This window comes from Macrobrachium nipponense, chromosome 17, assembly GCF_015104395.2.
Source record: "Macrobrachium nipponense isolate FS-2020 chromosome 17, ASM1510439v2, whole genome shotgun sequence".
NCBI lineage: Eukaryota > Metazoa > Arthropoda > Malacostraca > Decapoda > Palaemonidae > Macrobrachium > Macrobrachium nipponense.
In genome coordinates, this window is record NC_087210.1 from 28,350,395 (window position 1) to 28,374,674 (window position 24,280).

The window sequence follows — 24,280 nt, forward strand, 5'->3', positions numbered from 1 at the left end:
TACCCTCTGCAACATTACATACGCACATATTTTCTTCATTTGATTGAATTGTGTACCTTAGTTATGACTGTGACGTATGAGGTACTAAAGTTTCATGGCAACCATTTATTTCTTTTTTAAGGGTAATGTATTAATCTAACTTTTAAATGAAAATACAGTAACTCTAATTTTATTTGAAAATTAGCTTAATACTTTGGAAGCATAATTATGGCCATATTTAGAGTTTAAACTCTAGAAATAATCATTTATGAGCATTTTAGTGACCATATCAATCTTAAGCGAATCTTCAACTTGTGCGAGGGGTTCTGGAACCTAACCTCTCATAAGTTCGAAGTATTACTGTTGTATTACGTAATAGTTATTAAAAATTCTAAACAAAGCATACTGATGCCCAAAAATCTAAATAACATTTTACCTCTATTAAAGGATAATCTGAAGATTCTCCATGGAAGCAAATGTAATTGTCAAGATGACTCCATCGGTAAGTTTCAAGCCTCTCAGTACGAAACTCTACCCAAGAAACTTCATAACTAGTCATGTATGGCGACTGAAATCTATACTTGTACTGACGCTTCAGCTGAGGATGAGGGTGCCTAAAGGAAAACAAAGCCGGGTTACACAATAAAATAAAATTGACAAAATGTATAATTTAGAAAAAGGCAGTTTATGCATCACAAAATTATTTCTTGTACGGCATTAGCATTACATACAGCCAAATGTCCTACTCATACCTGTTCTCCACCATAATAATAGCTTAGAAAGTCAGACACAAAAAATTAAATTTTATGTTTAAATGAAACTAATGGGAAAACTACAGTCATGTTTAATTAATTTCCACATTTTTCGCATATACTACCCACTTTTTTTATTTCAGTCTAGAGTTCTCTAGAGGTTGGCAACAAAAGAAACAAATTTTAACCAAAGTACTTGAATTACATCATACAATAAATTAATACCCACAGGGAACAAGCTCCTACACAGAGCATAAAAACTTTAAAGAAAAAACATTCATAAGAACCAGTCCTTGTATTGTACATGTGAACCAGTAGGTAGGACAAAAACTTTTCCCTTTGAACAATTGGTATTCCAGTCTCCTGGCAATTTTCCAACTAGTGCTGACGTAAGATTAACTATTTCCTGGTGCTTGTGTAAAGTTTACAGATTTATCCCCAAACCAGCAATGAAAATCCTTTGGTGGTACAATAACAAACTTGGACTATTTTCACAGTAATACTTGAACCTTCAAACCACAAAATACACAAAGTATACTAAAATTAAGAAAGAAAGGAATGAATAAGTGAAAAATGCAAAGAAAGTGCAAACCAAGACCTGGATAAAACTGAGAGTACAAACTATTTGACAAACATGTAAAGCTACATAAGAGAAAAGTTTTAGCAAAGGAAGACACTCATTTGCAAGAATTTACTCATCTGACAAGACCACTTTCGAAAAAATGTCATGAATGTCAATCACTACCTCATCTGTACTTAAACTGGCCGATTGTTGTACTTTTCACTGCCTAAGGCTAGCATAATTTTGGAACAAAATGATGTCATCTTAAAGGTGGGAAAGTTCTCACAGTGGCTGATGTTGAACCTTTTTAGTTCCAGTTTGCATTCACTGGACTAGCTTGGTTGTCACTTCAGGTAAATAGATTCTTATAGGCCAATTTATTTACACACCTTTAATGATTTATATCAACTGACTACTTTAAAGATGGGTTCTAGAGTAAAAATATTAAGGCAGTATAAAATTTTTCTTATCTAGGGTATGCGACTGACAACAGTGGTATAGAATGAATGAATGAAAAGATGAAATTTGGATAATATGGCTATGTACTAGTGAAAATGTGTGAGGAACATCTGGTCAGAAAAAGATTAGATACGAAGTAACAGGATGAAGACCAGTAGGAAGGCCCAGTAAAATCATGGAAAATGGGGATAGCTGACAATCTAGACCTGATGGGGGTTCAGGCTAAAGTGTTTGCGATAATGACAATGGTTCTGGAGATTTTGAAAGTATGAAAAGTTCATGTCAGACATACACACAAATGTAGACAGAGTTTTATATCAGGTAAGTTATTAGAAATGAAGAAATGTGGAAGACAATTAAAATAGAAAAAAAACAAATATGTAGTATAATTCTACAATTAATAGAAGGAAGTGTACTCAACATAAAAAAATATTTTCTACACATGTAGACCTCTGAGTTTGAGTTTCACTTATTTCTTCCTGGCATTAGATAAAAGAATCTTAAATACAATGTCAAACAACAAACTGTTTTCATGCATTACAAATAATTATTTACCTTGGTCGATAAATAGTAACTGTTATTGTAGACCCACAGAGGAATATCTTGTGAAAGATTCGACCAATTGACAACCGATACTCTTGTGAAGATTCTGCTCGAGATCGTGTTCGCATAAGCGTTCCAAGTCCTGCATAACGTGGACTGTTGCCCATGGCAACAGGAACTTGTGATTGAGTCTTTTCTGGCTTGACAATGATTTGAAACCCCTGAAAGAAAATTCAAAGTTTTTTTTTTTTTTGTCTGTGTTCAAAAGACCTCAATACAAAGTCATAGAAAAATGTCTCTAACTTGTATGAGAAATTTTGAAAATAATGATACACGGAATAAATTGATGGAGTATCTTTTTCATACTAACAAACATGTCATAAAAGTTGGCTACTCTATAAACAAAGAACATAATTACAATTTTTTGGATAATATACACAGTGAAAAATCCCCTCAGTTGTATTTAAGTTCTCCTAGAAGCAGACTACAACAGGAATCCTAATTGGTCACCAGCTTTCTGAAAACATATCAGCAATTAAAAAAAGGTTCTGAACAAAGCCCTGATGAGGCCATATACCCACAATATGTGTATACTGACACAGGATGATATAAGTAAGAACAGGGTTTCCTTCTAACATCTGTGCGAGCTTCTGTTGAGGTTTGAATTTCACAACAAGCTTTCCTTTGATAAATGGGGTTAATCATGACAGAGCTTTTCTGTGTTGTCATTACCACACCAGCAACTGTAACCAGCCACAAAAAGTAATGGTGTTATATTTTTGTCAACCACTGCCCAAGCATGGCAGTCCTGCTAGCAACAGCCTAAAGGAAATCATGTTCATTATCCAAATTTGGGAACCAATGGAATGTATTCTGTCCCATGACATCATCATTGTTTAAACTACAAATAACTAGAAGTGGGTAATATTTACCTATAACTTTATAAGATATGTGAGCTGAATCATCTAATGCCATCTTGGTTCCCTGAAGAGAATCCTTTCTGACACATAGTCTGTCCATCTACAACATTCCTGGACTGACAACTTGCCCACAATGCAGTCATTGTTCATTAGCATTGTCTTAATCTTACAAAGTGGTCCATTATTTGCCTATCTCCTGGGCTGTTAAATCATGGAAGGTTTAAGGTGGATTCACAAGTACAAAAGAATGGTTGCTTACTTGACAGAGTCTGAAAAACATCTTTCAGTGGAAAAGTTGTTTACCTTAACGGGGGCAGGAATGTGTGCAATACTTATTAGTGCTGGGTGCTCTGTAGTTAAGAGCTGTGTGCCATTTAATATACAATGAATACAGAAAAATTCTGCAAATTGGTATGCAACCAACATCTGGAACTGTGTCAAACTCAGGCTTCTTCAGTCTCTAGAAAGGTACCATTACATCCTGGAATCCTCAACATGTTGAGGATTTACTAAAAGAGTATTGTCTCATTGTTTCATGTGTATCTAAATACTATGCTCCTTCCTCTTCCAACAAGTTGCTCAACCTTCTATGTACCCAGTTATCATGCCCCTGCTATGAAGTGATACACAAAAACATTGTTTGTTGCAATACTGGGTCTCATGCTCAATGCTGCAGTCTTAATGCTATGCTTTCAACATCATATCATTTTGATGTTATGCTCTTGACATAAGTATTTCTATCTTCTTGATGCCAGGTTCTACATATCACCATGACTTGCATTTGATGTTGTCCTATTAATTTTCTGTTTTTACCATGGTCTTCTTGATATCATGCTGTTGAAGATGGCATCTTGTTGCTGCTATCTTGACATGAAAATGTTCATACCACCATACCTGATGTTGTTGCTCTTAACATAGATTTCTGTGGAGTGCAAAATCAATCTACACATACACACAAACAATTTCCTTCCATACTTATTGTTCAATAAAAAACAGATACTGAAACTTATCATATTGAGTAACTATTTTGTTTTGTGCTGATAAATATCCTAGCAGACAAAGTTTTGAAGTCAGATCAGCCTGAGCTGTTGCTTGTAATCCACTGGTTAAATATTTAAAAAGATCATGAAACAAAACTATAGGTCCCACTTCCTACTCTGTAACTTATGGCACAGTACTGTACAAAATACAGTACTATGGATAGTCATTGTGCTGTTGGTCATAATACAAAATGCCACACAATTTTGTTTTTGAAAATCTAATTTAATTACTAAAAACCTTCTACTTTTAATTAACCTGAATATCAATTCAGGTGGGATGGACTTGAGATGATGAAACCAATGAGCTGACTGAAAACAATCTCAAGGTCTGCTTAAGCCTTCAGGGACTCATTAATAATCAGATCCTTTGATTTTCCAAGGTAAATAGGGAGTGGGATCACATGGTTTATAAATTGTATGCTCTGAGTGAAATGTCCTCCTAGGACAGTATGGCTGGGGAGTGGGAATTTACCTCATATGTAATGAGTTTGTATGCAAAATTAATTTTATTGTTAAAACTTAGATTTCATCATTACCACTTTAAATCAGCCTGAAAACCAGTTTAGGTGGAATGGACTGAGATGTTGAAACCGATGAATTACCTGAAAATAATTTGTGGGTGTGCTAGGTTTTGTGCTCATTAATAATCAGAACCTTCAACTTTCTGACAAAAAGGAAGTTGGGATCAAACTGTTAACAATTTGTATTCTATGAGTAAAATGTTAACATAAATATCCAAGCACAACTTTAGTATGGTTAGAACAGGAGACTTCCAAGTTTTTACTTTTTTATAAGGCCCAGTTTTCACTTTTCTCTGTTTAGACTTGAGGTGCATTCATACCTGTCCATAACATCACTTTCCCAAGTTTGTTGATAAGTTGCTGATATGTGTGGAACACATGTTGTAGATACATTTGTACAACTTTGGCAATGTAATGTTAGTAATCATGGTATGGACGAGGTAGGTGACAGGTTATGCAATAAGTTACAGAGTGGACATGAAAGAAAACTGATACAATGATTTATATAACCAAAGGAGTTGCTGTGGAACTCTAGTTTATACAAAAACAGGATGACAACAGCTGATGCCTGGTGGAGTTTCAAAGATCATGATGCTGGACAGAAACAATGTGGAAAAAAATATAAATGTTCATAATAGAATTTATTATTTGGATACTTACCTACTGTTAAATTAGCTATATCTCCCTGCCAATTAGGCGAGTCGGCATTCAAACAAAAAAATCGAATGGCTTCCCGGATGACTGTCTAGTTTACTTGTTCTCCACCAGGTGTGTTTTGAATGTTTTAGCTCTTGTCAGAATTCTCCTTGACAGCCCACTAAGTTGTGGGGAGGCTGGGTGGGTCTACTTTAACAGTAGGTAAGTATCCAAATAATAAATTTTATTATGAAAATTTATATTATTTGAGATGAATCTTACCTACTGTTAAATTAGCTGATTCCCACATTAAGAAGAGGATGGTGGGTAGTGCAGCTAGACAAAATTCCACTCAGCCATTCGAGCTACAGGTTTCTTATACGAAACCCAAAACATTCTCACCTGATCTGGAATCCTTGGTGGATTTTACTACCACCAGAAGTTGGATTCCATTCAGGGAGCAAGGCTCTCATACGTATGCAGCAAAGAGTAGCCTTGCGGAGAAAACCGCTTTGATTCAGCCAGCATGAAATGCAAGCGGTATGAGGGACCACTGTGCCTGGGTCCAAAAGCCCTATCAAACAACAGTCACTTAAAATGAATACCTTTACCATATAAAGGTACGCTCCTATACAAAATTTGTACCTTCACGCTCCCCAAAATATTAAAACCCCGGGATTTAAACAAAAGAGCCTAAATAATTGCTCTTTTTCGGTTCAGGAAAAGACTACCCACTACTAGTAACAGATTAAGGGCTTTACTGTTTTCAAACACAATTCTGTATACTCAGACAAAAACTGAATTGTACTTCTACTGTGACACATCAATCCTATTCTGGAGCGGCAAATTGACTTAACACTAAATGAAGTTGCAACTGCTGCTCACATTATGAATGTTTAACTTCAATAAGGTAGAAGATATGGAGCTAGTTCTCATAGACTAGCCTATCCATTATGTCAGAGAGGACCTTATGTTCCTTGACAAAGTTTCTAAAAATCATAAGACAAAAGGTTAACTTTGCCTCTTCCAGGCTTAACCTTCACAACTACATTCTAGGTTTTCTAAAACTACATAACAAAAGTTAACTTTGTCTAAAGTTTAACCATTGGCAAAGGTGTTATAAGTTTCTAAGAATCCCAACACAAAAGGTTAACTTTGCCTCTTCCGGGCTTAACCTTCACAAATACATTCTAGGTTTCTAAAACCACAAAACAAAAAGGTTGATTTTTGTCTCTTCCAGGCTAACCTTTGACCAAAACATCTGTTTTTCTTAAAACCACAAAACCAAAGGTTAATTTTGCCTCTTTGACAAAGATGTTCAAGGTCTTTAAAAGGATGATAAAAATGTTCTAGGTTTAACCTTTAAATTTAAATGCCCAACACGATAGATAAGTTTCCTCTTCCCTCCCCCCTCCCGAAAGGGTTAGATTGGAATTCTTACAGGGAACTGTAAAGCATAGCCTTAACATAACCCTCAGCTCTAAGGCAGAAAGCTAAAATAGCATTCCCTTAAACCCGCTTAAAGAAGGGTGTTGACAGCAAATTTACTTATTAACCACTGCTAAATAAAAGGTTTTACAGTAATTTCAGATCAAGTTTAGACCCGCATCTAAACTCCAGAGAGAGACTGATATAGAGATGAAGGGGCTTCAATCTCAACACCTTACAGTGCTGGTCCTTAGCAAGATCTAAAAGTACTTGATGCAATACTGAGGAAAGTACGTACGTATGGAACGATAACTCTGGAAGTAGACAGTGAAAAGTCTTATCTCCTCTAAACAGAAAACATTGATGTCTACAAGGTTCCAGTGCTGAAAATTCCTCCAGAATGGTACCCTCAGCAACACACAGACCACTGCTTCTGACCCCAGGGCATGGCAGTTTTAAATTAACGACAGATCCTATGATAACTTGAAAATCTTATTATTGGGAGGGGACATTCTAACCTCTCCAAGCAGTTAAGGAGATGCCTATGTCAATGGAACTATATGGAATTGTGTAGTAGAATTGATTTCTTCTCAACGGAAGAAAGAGACATCTACCAAGAGCATTGGAAATTCTGAAAAGTTATGCCCTGAGGCTACAAGGGCTCTACAGGAGACTAAGCAATTCTTGAACATAAAATTGCTCAATAGAATTCAGAGTAGATACAAGGGGCAGGCCTATGAGTCTGAATTAGGCAAAATTTAAGGAAACATCCACTGCTCAAGCCTGAGGGCCAACAAAGTAGTAGTAATCATTCAGCTGTCCCTGTTCATCTACCTGCTAGGAAGCTAAATGAGTGTTCCTTAAATCCACCCAAGTGCCAAATTTATGGATGTCAGGGCCCTTGTAGGCAGTTGTTCTTCCTGAATCCACAATTGCTAAAACACTGTCCTTCCACAGAATGGATGATCAAACCAATATGTTGTTTCATTTCACTCAAAGCAGCAAACTTCCCACCAAGACTTTGTTTCTGACCGGGAATAAACCTGCTAAGCATCCAGATGTCTTTCCACTGCCCTGACATATAAATAGTTTTACCACATGTAGTTGACCATTCTATGTTACATGAAAGGTTAATGACATTAGTTAACCCTCTTACGCCGATTGGACGTATTAAACGTCGAGTCAAAATGTCTCCCGTATGCCGATTAGACGTATTAAACGTCGACTCAAAAAAGTTTTTTTAAAAATTCACGGAAAAATACTTATAGGCCTACCAGCCGAAAACTTTTGAATCACGCGCCTTGGGGGATGCTGGGAGTTCACGGATCAAGGCGTTGTTTTGTTTACAATCGTTACGCAGGCGCGCAAGCGCGAATTTCTTTCTTATCGCACTAAAAAGTATCAGTGACACATCTCAAAAATTATTTCGTCACTTTGACATAATTTTTGCACCGTTTTAAATTATCCGTTATATGGAGTATTATTTATGTAAATGTGCGCAATTCAATGTAAAATAAAAAAAAAAATACTCATGATTGTAGCTTTTATCAGTTTTGAAATATTTTTATATAAATAACGATAAGTGCAAAAATTTCAACCTTCGGTCAACTTTGACTCTACCGAAATGGTAAAAAAACGCAATTGTAAGCTAAAACTCTTATATTCTAGTAATATTCAATCATTTGCCTTCATTTTGCCACAAATTGGATGTCTCTAGCACAATAATTCGATTTATGGTGAATTTATGAAAAAAAATTTTCCTTACGTCAGCGCGCTAACTCTTCCGATAAATTTTTTTGTGCGATTGTCCTAATGTTTGCACCATTTTAAATTTGCCGTTACATAAAGTTTTATATATGGAAATGTGCGTAATTTCATGCACAATACAACTAAAAACAATCCATGGTTGTAGCTTTTATCAATTTTGAAGTATTTTCATATAAATAACAATAAGTGCAAAAATTTCAACCTTCGGTCAACTTTGACTCTACCGAAATGGTCGAAAAACGCAATTGTAAGCTAAAACTCTTATATTCTAGTAATATTCAATCATTTACCTTCATTTTGCAATGAATTGGAAGTCTCTAGCACAATATTTCGATTTATGGTGAATTTATGAAAAAAAAAAAAAAAAAAAAAAAAAAAAAAAAAAACATTTTCCTTACGTCCGCGCGGTAACTCTTCCGAAAAAAATCAGAAATTTTTTCGTGCGATTGTCGAAATGTTTGCACCATTTAAAATTAGCCGTTACATAAAGTTTTATATATGAAAATGTGCGCAATTTCATCTAGAATACAACGGAAAATGATTGAAGATTGTAGCTTTTCTCTTTTTTGAAATATTTACACATAAATCACGATAAACCGAAAAAAACCACTTCGGTCAACTTTGACTCTACAGAAATAGTCGAAAAACGCAATTGTAAGCTAAAACTTTTACAATCTAGTAATATGCCGTCATTTATCTTCATTTTGAAACAAATTTGAAGTGTCTAGCACAATAATTAGATTTCTGGTGAATTTTTAAAAAAACTTTCTTTCCCTCCGCGCGCCGATTCGCGGCCGCAAATCTCCGAAATGCGTACGTCGCATTCTCCTAATATTTCCTCCTTTTCATATTAGGTGTTTTATAGAGGTTCATATATGAAAATGTGTGCAAATTCATGAAGAATACAAACAAAAATATTTGAAGGTTGTAGCTTTTCTTATTTTTGCAATATTTGCATATAAAAGGGATTTTGACGAAGGAAAAATCTATTTCTGGGTGATTGGCTCGTGTCGCCCTATGAAAGTATCCTTAATATCATTCTTTCTAGGTAAAATTAGCCTAAAATTACCAGAGAAAAACAAAATTAAGAAAATGTCAGTAAAACTGACTCGCTCACTCTTAAAAAGAAGTGTCGGTATGATATAGGGGCGAGTGTGGAACACTACCACGAGACAAACACCAATTAGAACTTCCCTATCAGAATCCCCCCAAGAGAGAGCTGATACCAACGGGCGATGCAGCCTCTACTACTACTACTAGAGGACGCCACGGACAGCAGCGCCCCTAGCGGTCATCCTTAATTTTTAGCGCCAGCGACAAGTCGCCATTTTCTTGTGCTCGTGCTTTTCTTGCGAATTATCAACTTTAACTCGTCTGAAATGGTAAAAAACTGCAATTCTAAGCTAACACGCTTACAGTATCGTAATATTCAAACATTTCTTTTCATTTTGAAACAAATTGGAAGTCTCTAGAACAATATTTAGATTTATGGTGAATTTTTGAAAAAAACATTTTTTTACGTCAGCGAGTTACGAATTCATGCATCATTTTGTGATAATATTTTTTCTGTGTTGCTTTGATCGTTTTACAATGTGTTATATATATAAATGATTGCAATTTAGTGTACAATACAACGAAAAAAAATGAACTCGTTAGCTTCAACCGTTTTTCGCACAGCTTGATTTGAATACAATTATGTATGAATTTTTTTTTTTGTCGCTACCATATATCCCATTATTTATATATGATAATGATATTTTTTTTCATTTCTGATGATTGCATACTAAAATTTATGCAATGAAAAAATAGGAGCCAAAAATGAACTCTTAATCTTGAAAACTAAACGCGCTGTGATTTTTTGAAAAAAATATTTTTTCCGCTTCCGCACTCACTCCAAACCCGCCTCGGCATACGGGAGACGTTTTGGTTTTTAGGGCTTAGGCGTAAGAGGGTTAAACTCTGTGTTGCATGACATGAGGGAAAAGACCAAAACTTGGACTTAGGTTTAAGAACCAAATGGACGATTCCTGGTTAAAGTGTCCCTCCTACAGTCCTGGAGCCAAAGTTGGTTCTGGATTACTTACAAATTTAATTAAAGTTATTTGTAAGTCCTAATTCTTACGCTGAAACCATACATTAATTGAGCATGATTATCTGAAAATAACCCATAAGGCCATGTTTCCTAATGAGGAAAAGCCCTTACCATATAGGAAGTTTCTTTCCGGTCTAAAATCTTCAAGCAGCACATGCCTATTCATCTTGACCAACAAGCATGCATAATTAAATATCATCCCCATAGATAAGAATGGGGATATAAAAAATTAACAATATAGTGCATAGAAATTGGGCCAGAAGAAGCAACCGGTCCTTGACCTTTAGAATACTATTGACAGAGTGAGCTAACTTGAATAACTGATTCAGTAGAAGTCGACATCATCTACCAATGGGCAACAAGTCCCTGACTTAACTTACAGAGGGCTGCACACTAACCCAAACAAAGTGCACAGAACAGCAATACCTTCTAGTAAAAATCCTTGAAAGAACTTGCATGACTGTGGATGTATGGTAAGTGGAATGAATACATTCTGCATGTGTACCACAAGTCTGACCATTCTTTGGAAAGGCACTAAAACCATGCTAGAAAACCAACAAGTATATGGGCAGACACTTACTGTTATTCAGTCTCCAAATTTCCAAGAATATCTCCAATTACTTATGGGTGTCTTCCTAAAGAATTACCCTTGGACCATCATTCCCTCTATATACAATCTCCTACTAAAAGAGACTTATGAGAGACCTCTGCTGAAGACAAGGGAAGCTATAAGAAGGAGAATAAACCAGTGGAGGACAATCACAAAGAATCACAACTGCCCTTCACCGTCTCCACCATATAACATACTGGTCGCAAGTCTCTCCATGTATGTTAGGAGGCTGCAACTGTCCATATCCCAGAACCTGAATCTGCACTTATCCCCAAAGGTATAAAATAAGACTACCAATAGATAATCCAGAGCTGCATAATCAGACAGGAAGTGAAAGTGTTCTCACTTCTTCCAAACAGAGTGAGTATAAGCATGAGGACATTACCCTGCAGCATCAGAAAAGAGTTACTTGTTTCCTCACTAAAACTCGCCCTGGGTTGGTGTCTCCACCTCTCTAAGAAGTCGCTGAGACGAGACAACGTATATAAAAGGTAATAACTCAAGCAGACTGAAAATCCATCAGCATGTCTGTCAGTCTTGAGTTCATTTCCCCACAGGAAAGAGAAAGAGAGCGAACCTCCTATTAAAGGCGGTTAAAGGACCAATGAGCATTGTACAGCAAAAGTCGGCCTTCGGCTCTCCGCGACTTTAAAAAACAAGATGACAAGCCAAGGCAGACAAAGGGAGATTGTGTCCGAGGACGAGAAAAGTTACGAAGTGCTCTCAAATTGGAGAAAGCGTTGGTTCTCTTCTCCATTATTTAGAGTGTGCCAAAATACACTAAGACAATTAAGATATATTCTCTATGTGGCCTCTATCCTCAACAAAATGAGGATACAGCAAGGCGTATTGTGGCAACAAACACCGACAGGCCCAAACGAGTTCCTCCAACTCCATTCAAACTCTTCTTCCGTCAGCGGGCGACGGGAGGAGACAGCTGGCAACAGGAGGTAAACAAAGAGCTTAAAGGATTGCTCTTTCTCCGCAACCCTTGGCGATAAAAAGCAACACTTGTCGATAAGAGGTGACAGCAGCTGAGTGCTGTATCGAATCCACGACGACTCATTGAGAACAAGACAGTTTAAGCGACTCGGGACTCGGCCAAGTCTGCACTCAGCACAAGTCAACTGCGTTAACACGAGTCAACAATGTCTCAACAGCAGGGTTCCCCGATGTATCAGACCAAATTATTGTACCAAATCTCTTCCAATTATCGTATTTTTATTAATAATCGTTTATCGTACAGATGGTCAAATTACCGAACTCGTACGATAATTATCGTATGTCTGGGAACCCTGGTCCGCAGTCCGTAGGAGTCGACAGGAGAGAACGAGGCGCCAAAAGTGGGAGGCGGTGGGAGAGGAGTTAAAACAACGCTCCCTCCTCGTCCGAAAGCGATCGTACATACTTGAAAGCATTCCTACATGAAACCAAGTAAGAAATCTCTGAAGCTAGAATATCTAACTCGGCGAGAACTGTAGATACTACAGACAATGTAGACTTGAAAGAGAAACATTAATCGAGGCAGTAGTGAGAGATTTGCCGATAGCCGAGGAGGAAGCACGCAAAGAACCAACACAAGCATTACGAAGAAAAAGGAATACGCTAGCATACAAGAATTTAGAATAACCAAAACATGAGAGATAAACAGTCGACTGAGTCGACATATCTAAACGTGTAAAACTTGCTACAGATATATTATCATCTCAAGAAAATGTCTACACCTGTATCATATATTATTAAGCCTATGCATGCTTCAAACTAGGTGTTGAAGATGACAGAATGCGCCTACGGAGCGAGCATTAACGCTTACCAAAACGGTACTTAGGTGAACTCTTTAACGGTCCTTTGGCGAACGCTTTAAACGAGATTCAGACCATGAAAAGGGCGAAGTAGGTATTGGAGGGCACAGAATCCCATCATCCCGAGAACCGACCCGGTTCCCTGGCAGTGGACGTTTCCAACTGTCGCAGGGTAGTTCTATAGTAGTACCAATCTATGTTGAGGGTTTTGTTGGGTCGAAAGTCATTTATGTGCGTTGCCAAACTTCCATTCTAAGGAAAATTTTATGGAATATAGGTCATTGTTATGTGCCAAAACTGAAGGGAATTACTCTGAAATATTTGCTAAACATGGTTTTTATGTATACAGTTGTCAATGATCAACATTCTTAAGCTTTTCAATATCATATTTGAGAAACGTGGCAAACATGTTGCCATATCTACAATCTCGATTCTCAGGTCAAGTATCGAAATCTGTATCTGTCAGTCAAGAACAATATATCCTTCGTTAATCTCTTAAGAATGGTAAAATCTTATAAGCTGAGGTCCTTTATGATGAAGGTAAAGATTAGCGGATGTAAATATAGTTGGCGCTCAAACACGTATGTTTGTGTGTGATTAAATGCTTAAAAGATATCTGTTATCTGAACTTTTCTATAAATTGAGAAATTTGAATATGAAATTTTTTTTTTCATCTTGGATGTTAATTTTTTTCCTTGTGTAGAACGTTCCAAGACAACAGTCAACTGAATTTGAAAAAAGAATATTCGGGGGATAAGATGAAAAAATCCAAATACCATTGTTAGGATTGAAATTGGTCTAGAGTTGCCAAACATCAATCTATTAAAATTTTAATGAGGTAAGGGGAGCAGTTTAGTAACTGAAATTGATAAATTTGCTCCAAAAATGATTGAATCGTAATTTTTTTACACAGGTCTCAATGACAATTGTGTTAAACCAGTCATTAATATTAACATTATAAAGTGAAGAAATGTGGCTTGGTATTCTCTGACCTCGTGTCTCGGGCCAGGCATAGGTATATTATGAGCTGTAGTTGCCATTATAGGACAATACAGCCTTTTGTAGTCACCATGGATGGTCAGAGTTCCTCATTGAGAGTCATTCAAGGACAAGCAAGGCAAATTATTCATAATGTTTTAAGATACTTCACAATGGAGAAACAGAACAGAGGACCCATTATTAATGTTGCAAATGCAACTCTTCGTACAGCTGAGCCAATAAAAGTTAGTAAAGCTACAGCTGAACGAATAAGTAAAGAAGCATGAGATTAGCAAGAATTATCTGGTAACCCAGTTTTCGATTTAAAGAAGAGGAAAAGATCGAAACCTGTGACTGGTTTGGATGACTTTGACAAATGTTTGCTTCGTCGAATAATTCTCCAATTTTATGATAGGAAAGAAATTCCAACCATTAATAAAGTGTTGTCTGAAATGAGGGAAAGAACAGGATTCAAAGGGGGTAGAGAATCTTTAAGAAAAATTGTGAAAGAAATTGGTTTCCAGTACGCAAAACTCGATGGTAGGAAATTTTTGATGGAACGATATGATGTGCAGTGCTCGCGAACAAGATTCCTAGAAAAAATGCAAAACATCAGGGAGAAAGGACGAAATGTAATTTATCTGGATGAGACTTGGGTTAATCAAAATTACACTGTAGGAAAATGCTGGAAAGATAATAAATCCGAGAATGCTTCTGGAATTAAAGTGCCGTCAGGAAAAGGTGGCCGACTTATAATTCTGCATGCAGGCTCTGCAGAAGGGTTCATTCCAAACGCTGAGCTCACATTCACTGCAAACAATGACGGTGATTATCACCGTCAAATAAATCACGAAGTGTTTGAAGAATGGTTTCGTTGCAGTTGCTCCCAAACATACCGCCAACTTCAATTATTGTGATGGATAATGCTCCTTATCATTCAAGGAAAGTAGATAGACTACCAACGATGTCAAGCAAAAAGGCAGTCATTACAGAATGGCTCATCTCTAAAGGTGCGAAACCAACAGAGAAAATGTTGAAGGGTCAACTTTTAGAGATGGTAAAGGTGTACTCAGTTAAAATAAAAAAACACTTTTGTCGTACAGAAAATTGCAGCAGAAAATGGACATGAAATTATTCGGCTTCCTCCCTACCATGGCCGATACAACCCAAAAGAACTAATTTGGGGCCAAGTGAAAAGTTTCATAGCAAAACGAAACGATTTTAAGATGGCAAACCTATCGGAACTTACTAAAGAAGCTCTGGATACTGTGACACCTGAAAATTGGGAAAAGGCCGTAAGACATGCCAGGCAATTGCAAGTAGAAGATGCAGCAAAAGATATCTTGACTGATAAATATATTGATTCATTTGTTGTAAGTCTTGACTCTTCTGATGAGGAATCTTCTGATGAGGAGTCCTCTTAAAACATCCCTCTCTCTCTCATCATTTTACGCTGTTCTGTACTGTTCTCTTTGAAAACCATTGTAAATGCATGCATCACGAGGTTAAATAAATTGTATCATTATCATTCTTATTTATTAGATATACTGTATTTATTACTTGAATGTTTCTAAAATAACGAAATGATTAATGTATGAAATTTATCATATTCATGATTTCCCTTTAGTTTTCTCTCATGTAGGTTGTTAATAAATAAGTTAATTGAAGAATAAAAAGAACTGTTTCATATCTGAAATTTTAATGCCAATACACACTATCTGAATAAAGGTCCCCTTTCACCAGACTCTGAAAGGAGGATAATCTGTACAGGACAGAGGTTAAGACCTAAGGGTAATGTTTACCTAGGGTGATTAGTAAGAAATACAGAGCTTTGACTTTGGCCGCCTCTACAAAGAACTTGAAGATATGGCAACGTGTGTTTTTGCTTTTAGATAACCCCCAAACCCTCACCTTAGATTGGTACTACTATAGGCTTGGGCTACTACAGACGAGGGCACCAACACCTTACTTCTAACAGGGAACGTGAAAATGAGCGCACACTGGAGGGATTCGGAACATTCCCGTCACGAACTAAGTTCAAATTGTATTAGAACTAAAAATAGGTTAATTTTATAACTTCTCGTTACGCTTTTCCTGAACCGAATGGGGAGTAGAAGGCGCAGCTACAATGGAAGTCAATACTAGCCTACTAAAATGCCTAGTCTCAGTAGGGATAGCCTAACAGGTTTAAGCCTTGATCTAACTAATTGCTTTGCAATGTATTAGTTCCAGTCTTCCTATATCTGACATATTCAGGCATAAATTTCTCAGAACAATTCCCTACATTCTTCACATCTAGTACGTAGTTCCAAAATCACATCCTGTACCCCTGCCAATACAAACAAATGTTGATAAACTTCCAACTTCATCATCCTGGTTACACCAAAACATTCCTACATAGCCTGATGTTATTGGTTTTACTTATGCTGGAAGATATCCTAGGAAAATGAAATTACAATACCTTAAACAAGTGTAAAACAGCCAAACTTCATAGAATACCAACAATCGCCTAGCCGCAATGGTGGCAAGGAGAATTCTGACAAGAGCTAAAACATTCGAAACACACCAGGTGGAGAACAGGTAAACTAGACAGTCTTCGATTTTTTTGTTTGAATGCCGACTCGCTTAATCGGCGGTAAGATATAGCTAAATTAACAGTAGGTAAGATTCATCTCAAATAATGTAGATTTTAATCACATACTACTGAAGAGTTAAAAAACCATCAGAAGCCAAGGTAACCACCTCAATCAGTGGATGTTCTTCAGCAGCTTACTCTTTTGGTGGATACACACCTACCACACTTAACAAATGTTGGATTTGAGATAAGCAAAAATGATATTGTTATGATACAATAAAGTTTGTTCATACTTACCTGGCAGATATATATATAGCTGTATTTTCTGAAGTCCGACAGAAATTCAAAAACTTCCGGCACACACAGTGGTCGGCCAGGTGGTTAGTACCTATTCCCGCCGCTGGGAGGCGGGTATCAGGAACCATTCCCATTTTCTATTCATAATTTTTATTTCCACTGTCCCCTGAGGGGAGGTGGGTGGGTACTTAATTATATATATCTGCCAGGTAAGTATGAACAAACTTTATTGTATCATAACAATATCATTTTGTTCATGAAACTTACCTGTCAGATATATATATAGCTGAATCCCACCGTTGGAGGTGGGAAGGGACAGAATAGAAGGATTTTGGGAAACAAATGCATGCAGATGATTTACATCTTGGTTCCACCTGTTAGCATTGCTGGCTTCGTGGTTATTGCCACGTAAGTCTGCTTGTGCTACTAGAGTTGCCAGCGAGGTAGAGACCTATATAGCTGGTGCACTCCAGATGATCTGTCAACAGGGGCGAGACCACGACATGACCAGACCATATTGACCATACCATGAGGGCTAAGAAGTAAAATAAATATATATATAAAAATATATATCACCACCTGACCAACCTAGCCAAAGTTAAGGTGTGTTAACTAAGGCTTAAGAGTTAAGAAGTCACCGTTGTCGGCGGCTCAACTACTAAATTAAGAGCTCTTCCTAACCATTTTCTACAGGATAGGATGAGTGGTACTTCTTGCCCCCAAGATTGTGTCTGCAGACACGTATGGCCCTAGCGAGCAGCAGATCTCATATGCCATCTTCACATCTCGCAGGGAGTGTGAATTGAACACAGAGTTGCTTCGCTAAAACATGGTACTCAGGATGTTGCTGAGTGCCATGCTCTGTTGAAATGCTTCCGAGGCCGCGCCCTCACCTCGTGAGCATTCAAATAAAAAGATTTCAAATCTTTGTGCAAACACAATGAAGGAGCTTTTTGAAAGAACTCCTTAACAATAAAGCCAGGGTGTTCTTCGATATGGGCAAGTCTGGTCTTTTCGGAACACTGCAGATTGTCCGTACGACTTCGACTTTCTTGAGTTTTATGTAGATAAAACTTGAGAGACCTGACAGGGCACAGGACTCTCTCTGGCTCCTGCCCAATAACTTGTGCCATCCTTGATTCCAAGCTCCTGGCCCAAGAACAAGACGGGTTTCCATTCTTAGGCCACAACGGAAGGCTTAGAGAACGCACCGCCTTGTGTTCTCTAATGCCAAAACTTCTGACGATGGCTGAAAACCTCACTAACCCTCTTTGTCGTATCTAGGGTGGTTAGAAAAAGGCCTTCCTGATCACGTGCAAGAAGTTAACAGGTAGGAGATGTTCGAATGCTTTGACATCAAGAACTTCAGACTATGTCTAAGTTCCATATTGAAAGCTTCGATCTGGACATGCACAGTCAGTCCGTCTGTACTAAAGTCAGGTGACCGACCAGTTGACCAGTCAGACGAATCAAGGACAGCAAGGCTGTACCCTGAAGACCATAAGGCACTATTCTTCGCTGAAGGATGAGTGTCTGGACTGCCTGGGCGATTCAAGCTAAGCAAACCTTGGGGGGTGTATCAACGCAACCCAACGTCGTTAGCGAATCAACTCCTGAGCCACTCCTGACTCGAGCTTCTGGTGCCAGGAGAAAGGAGCGAGGAGCAAAAAGGCGATTCAGTCCCGAAGGACGAATGCCTGACAGTCCAACCTGGTCTCATGTTAAACGATCATCGGGGGTGTATAAACGCAACCGACTTCGTCAACAAGAAACTCAGGGCTACTATATGTCTCCTGATCTCGCACGAGTGTCTGACTCCGAGAAAACAGGTGAGACAAAAAGTAGATGGTGAGCGAGTTTCGAGATTCCACAGAACTCAAAGATCGTGAAGGGCTTTGTTGTTTGACAGAAGCAAATCTCTGAGGCCAAAGGCCGTCAACAACATATTTGCGTATTCTTTAATAGTTGTGACTGCCAGCTTATCCCATTCTTCAAACGGAAAGGGAAGACGGCAATCTTATGCTGTCAACATCTCGATAGTCTGAACGTAGTCAGACTCAGAGCGGAGAGGTTATAGGTACCTTTCGTGTTAAAGTAGACCGACTCTCTCGGAAAAGGTCCTTGGAAGGACGTGACCTCTGTGAATCTAGGATCTTGAAGGCCAACATGGGGCGATTAGCGTCATTGTCGCTCCCTGTGATGGTATAAATCATCTTATTACATTTCCTAAGCATTTGAAAAAGGGGAAAAGAGACTAAACATCCATCCCCGTTCAATATCATAGGATGGCGTTTAATGTTACTGCTCCCGGATCGAGAATAAGGGAGCAGAGAAGAAGAAGCCTCTTCGTCCTCAACCTAGCGAAGAGATGAATGAAAGGACGTCCCTAAAGTCTCCATAACTCTCAACATACTTCTAAAGAAAGATTCCACTCGGAAGTCAGTAGTTGCTGCCGTCGATCGAGACGATTCATACGGACTTTTGCAATCCTGTAACGAACCTCTAGACTAGAGGATCGTTACATTCTACGCCTGTTGTTATAATAGGCTCTTTCTCGTAAACCCGAACAGGGACCGAGAGAAGATACTTCCTAAGATATGAGAGAGCTGTCGAAGATCAGAGTTGATATGGACCACTGGTTCCAAAAACTCGTTTCGAGGACTGGAGGGACGACTGAATTGCTTCCACTTCTTTCAGATTATGATCCAGGACATCTGAAACCCTCTCCAGATGTCCGGCACCTTCTTTCTATCACCTCAAGTGATACTTAACGCACCGAGAGATGTTCAGAATCATTCCTAGATCTTTAATAAAATTTCAGTTTCCCGGTAGGAAAAAACTGTAGAGGTCTGAATTGCAGTCTATTCAGGGAAACAAACTTCTTTAGGAAGGAAATGGTCCCCAGCAAGCTCATCCATTCCCTCACACAGTATGTTTACTTCCCTAATAAGGCTGCGCTTTGCCTAAGCAGGAGAGCATATAATAGTGCAATGTTGCGGTAGACTCGTAGTTCTATACCGTGCGGTAACGAGCACCGAAAGGAGTAAGAGATATCTCTGTAGAACATAGTAAGGCAAAACGAATGCAATGTTTATTCATTCATGTAAGAAATCCCCTCAATCTTAGGCTAAAGTCCGTGATTGTAGGGCAGAGATACAGTTAGTCAGTCAATCCCGCAGGAGAGAGAGAGACGTAACTGCCAGCACAGAGATACGGTTAGTCAGTCAATCCCGCAGGAGAGAGAGACGTAACCTACCGAGCATGACAGCGAAAGAGCTGGTACTGGCTCGTTTGGACTGGAGGAGAGGACAGTGACAGCAGCAGCTTACGATCGTCATCTCTTAACTTTATGCCTGGGTTGCCAGCTACCCTATTCTACGAAGAAATAGGTCCGTTATTTTTAGCATAAAGAGACTCTCAAGCTGGTATATTTAAGCGAAACAGAAAACGCTAAATATATAGATGCGTTTGTGTCGTCATAACACTACCATACAACGGTAAAAGATAAATCGGAAATTCCTGGAAGGCTGCAGGGAGTAACGATTAACTGTCCTTAAAATAATAGACAATAGACCTCTCGGTTGCCATCCGAAGAGGTAACTACAGCAAGCGTATATGACTTGAACCAACCAGTAGTAAAATAACGCAAGGCAAAATATGATATTATATTACAATAAAGTTTTTTCATACTTACCTGGCAGACATATATACTATAGCTGAATTCGGAAATACAGCTACATACATATCTGACAGGCAAGTTTCATGAACAAAACTCAGAGAATTGAAGCGGACAGATCAAGCTTCTTATGTTATTGGACATAAGCGTTCATTGACGTAGTCTACAAGTCTATTTCTTGTAGGAGTCTGCGAATGATGAATGAGAGCTCTTCCGAATCTTGTCAATAAGAGCTTATCCGCTTACGCAATATAAAGTTAATGAGAAGTTTGTCAATGAGAACTAATCCATTTACGGGACAAAGAGATATTTTGTCAATGAGGGGATACCCACTTACTTGACAAAACGATAGTATATTGTCAATGGGGGAAATTCACTGAATTGACAAAACGTAATCCAGGAAGTCGAGCATTTTATTTTCGATTCCTGTCTCAAACAAGGAAGGGGCAAGAATCCTGTTAAGAGACGGCTTACGACAGGAACAACGACGATGTTCAATTCGGCAGCGTATTCCTGACTAGGAACTAACAAAATCTATTATCTGAAAAGCCCTTTCAGATGGGCTAAAAAGCTTGCAAAATTATCCTGGGAAGAGGAAGAAACTCTCCAACCAGCTTCCTTTCCCGTATCACAACTAATGCCTGCTAAAGCTTAAAATTTATTGGCAGTATGGCAAAGGAAGTCCTGTCTTGCGCTTTCCTGAAGAGCGTCCTTTTGATGAGTGCCTTTGCAAGAATCCTACTGAACGTTGCCGAGAGTCCTGACGTGCAGGACGTCGAGCTTTTACATAACCCATAGCTGCCTTACCGCAAAGTCTTGACTGCCGTAGAGCAAAAGAGATCTTTCCTTGAGCTTTCCATAACTCCATCCAATCCTGGACTTTACGAAAAGCAATATTAACTGACAGAGACCTCTATAATTCACGAAACCCGTGGTCTTGCTGGGTTTCGAAAACGAAGTTGCCTTTTCACTTTAAGCTTCCTCCGAAGCACTGCTTACTTCACATTCTTCGCAGGCGAGGTAGAAGGGATCACCGAAGGTAGGTAAAAAATCTTTAGGCCCAAATCAGCTTGAAGAGTTAAAAGAAACGTTCAGCAGGCGACACACCTGGCGTGCGCTGGCGCCTGGCACACGCTCGGCGTCCACTGGCGCGCACTCAGCGTCCACTGGCTCGCGCTCGGCGTCCAATTGGCGCACGCTTGGTGTCCATCCGCGTGCGCTTAGCGTGCACCCGCGCACGCCTGGCGTCCATCCGAGCGTCCCGTTCAAGCCAAGCGTCAAAAGAAGCGTGCAGAAAAGCGTCACGCTCCTGACAGGCGTCAATGCAAGCGAGAGAAACTGCCTTCAGGGAAGAGCGAGACACATCTCGGAGAGAAAACCGACTGCACGAAGCAGTTTCAGGTGAAGGGTTGATCGTGTGAGAATACACGGGGCGAGGGAACGCCTTCTTATTCTCACAGCAACAAAGCTAGGACGTCCGCGCTCAAAAGCGTCCTGCTAATATGACTTGCTTTCCCTTTTCTCGGTGGAAAGACGTACACGAGTTCAGGCGACGTTCGCCTTCTTACTTCTCACTGCAACGCATGACGAGAGAGAGAGAGGACGTGAAACGTCCTCTTCTATAAAGCTTCTATTTAGAGGGCGCGAGTCCTTCCGAAAGCTCCAAACCCTGCGCAGGGAGGACGCTTCGGAGGACGAGAAGCAATCCTTCAGGATTCGTGCACGCACTTTGGCAGCCTGGGAGTATCTTCAGGTCTGCCGAAGGCACGTCAGATCGGTGGGAGTTCCTCGTAACCCTCCTTCGGCTTTCGACATGCTCTCTCCCTGTTCCTGGGAGTCAAGCAGAGGTCCCGGCCTAGAGGCGAAATAAGGCCGATCTCACGCACCCTCCACTACACAAGGGGCACTGTCAAAGCACTTAGCCACTTCACTTTTGCTCTCCAAAGCCAGCACTTTCGATTCTAAGTTACAAACCGATAGAGTATCAGAGAAAGGTCAATACCCTCTACAGAAACTGTTTAGGGCCCGAAGGCAACATTACAGGGTTAGGAGTAACAACTACAGAAGTAGCACTCTTCACCACAATGATAGGAGAGCAAGCACCTTAGATTCCAAGATACAGATGGAATCTATAACGTAAAGGGCATTACCTCACGAGACATATTTATAGCCCGTAGGCCATATTACAGGGTTAAGCAAAATAAAGTCTACAGGTAGGTTAGCCTACCCTGACTTTTGTTTACTGATTAATTGCTTACATACGAATCATACGTCTTCCTTACGGAATTAGACAAAGTCTCACACTCCTTACATGACAAATCTCAACAAAGAAGCAAGACCCATAGCCCTCGTGCATATCGAGTGCGGAACTACCGAAGCTTTCGGTAGCCACACCCTATCTTAGCAGACAACACCCTCTGAAACTAGCCTAACTAGATTCAGATATACAAAAATGAATCATATTCAAAACAATTTAAGATAGCGTATGCCTAGCCACAAATCCAAGTCAATAAATCAAAAGACAATTAGGATATTTAGCGGCAATGAAGTTTCCAAAATCCTAAGACGGAGGTACTGAAAACAGGTGTTTCCAGCACCGGTGACAGAAAAATTATGAATAGAAAATGGGAATGGTTCCTGATACCCACCTCCCAGCGGCGGGAATGGGTACTAACCACCTGGCCGACCACTGTGTGTGCCGGAAGTTTTTGAATTTCTGTCAGACTTCAGAAAATACAGCTATATATATATCTGACAGGTAAGTTTCATGAACAAAATATATTTTGTGCAATTAATACAATTGCTTCACTGGGGAAATAATTGGGTTTAAAAAGATGTTTACAAAAAAGTAAAACAGCATACTTTTTGGTACAGTGCAGCCAAACAATACAGAAAAAAGTTATCCGCAAAAATACGAACCCATTTCCTATTTCCGACTGGTTAACAACCTGTTAGCTACTTAGATGCAAAACTTGACCTAGTAAGCCTTCCTCATAAAAGTAACAGTTAAATTCTCAGGTAGAACAGCTGTTCCTTGTGCAGCAAGTGACCCAAGAGTTGATCCGAGTAACTGAGGAGTACCTGCTAAATGCAGAAATGGCTCATTTACCACTCACTGAGTAAACTTAAGTGATAAAGTGCTGAAATAATTAACGATTAATGGAAAATGAATCCGTAATTTGTGCTGGTACAGCAACTATCTGTAAAATAAACATACACAACCCACAAGCAGAGCTGTTAACAGCACCACAAGTTCATGAGAAATGAGATTATTGTCTGAGAAATACCTGTGGATCCAGATGGTGCCTGCATGGAGCAAATACTTGTCATCTGACACACAAAAGACTGGTGGATCTAGGAACATTTAAGATAAAAAATACATGCATATACTTGTATATGGTTAATGGGGTTGTGATGAAACAAACAAATGCCTAAAATGAATATATAATGCCCTCTAGTACACTTGAACATTTTAGTAACTAAAAATGCAAAGGATTCCAAAAATCAAAAAAAATATATTGTACCTGAGAAAGTCTCTGAGACACCAGCTCCAGGAAAACATCTTGGGTAGAAAGTGGCTTTCTTCCACCAACAGTTCTTGCATGTTCTGTCATATCATCTGGCAACAAATTGTAATCAGCAA

General features: G+C 38.9%; 1 protein-coding gene across 1 annotated transcript in view; it reads right to left on the reverse strand.

The window, feature by feature from the left end:
- Positions 1-24,280, reverse strand: part of LOC135196150 (GATOR complex protein Iml1-like) — a gene marked incomplete in the record, with an annotated part of 480,334 nt that overhangs the window by 147,655 nt on the left and 308,399 nt on the right. The window contains 3 exon segments of the mRNA XM_064222704.1: positions 416-593; positions 2,308-2,516; positions 24,162-24,280. The exon segment at positions 24,162-24,280 is cut by the window's right edge and continues 93 nt beyond it. Coding sequence (XP_064078774.1) covers positions 416-593; positions 2,308-2,516; positions 24,162-24,280 — 506 coding nt within the window.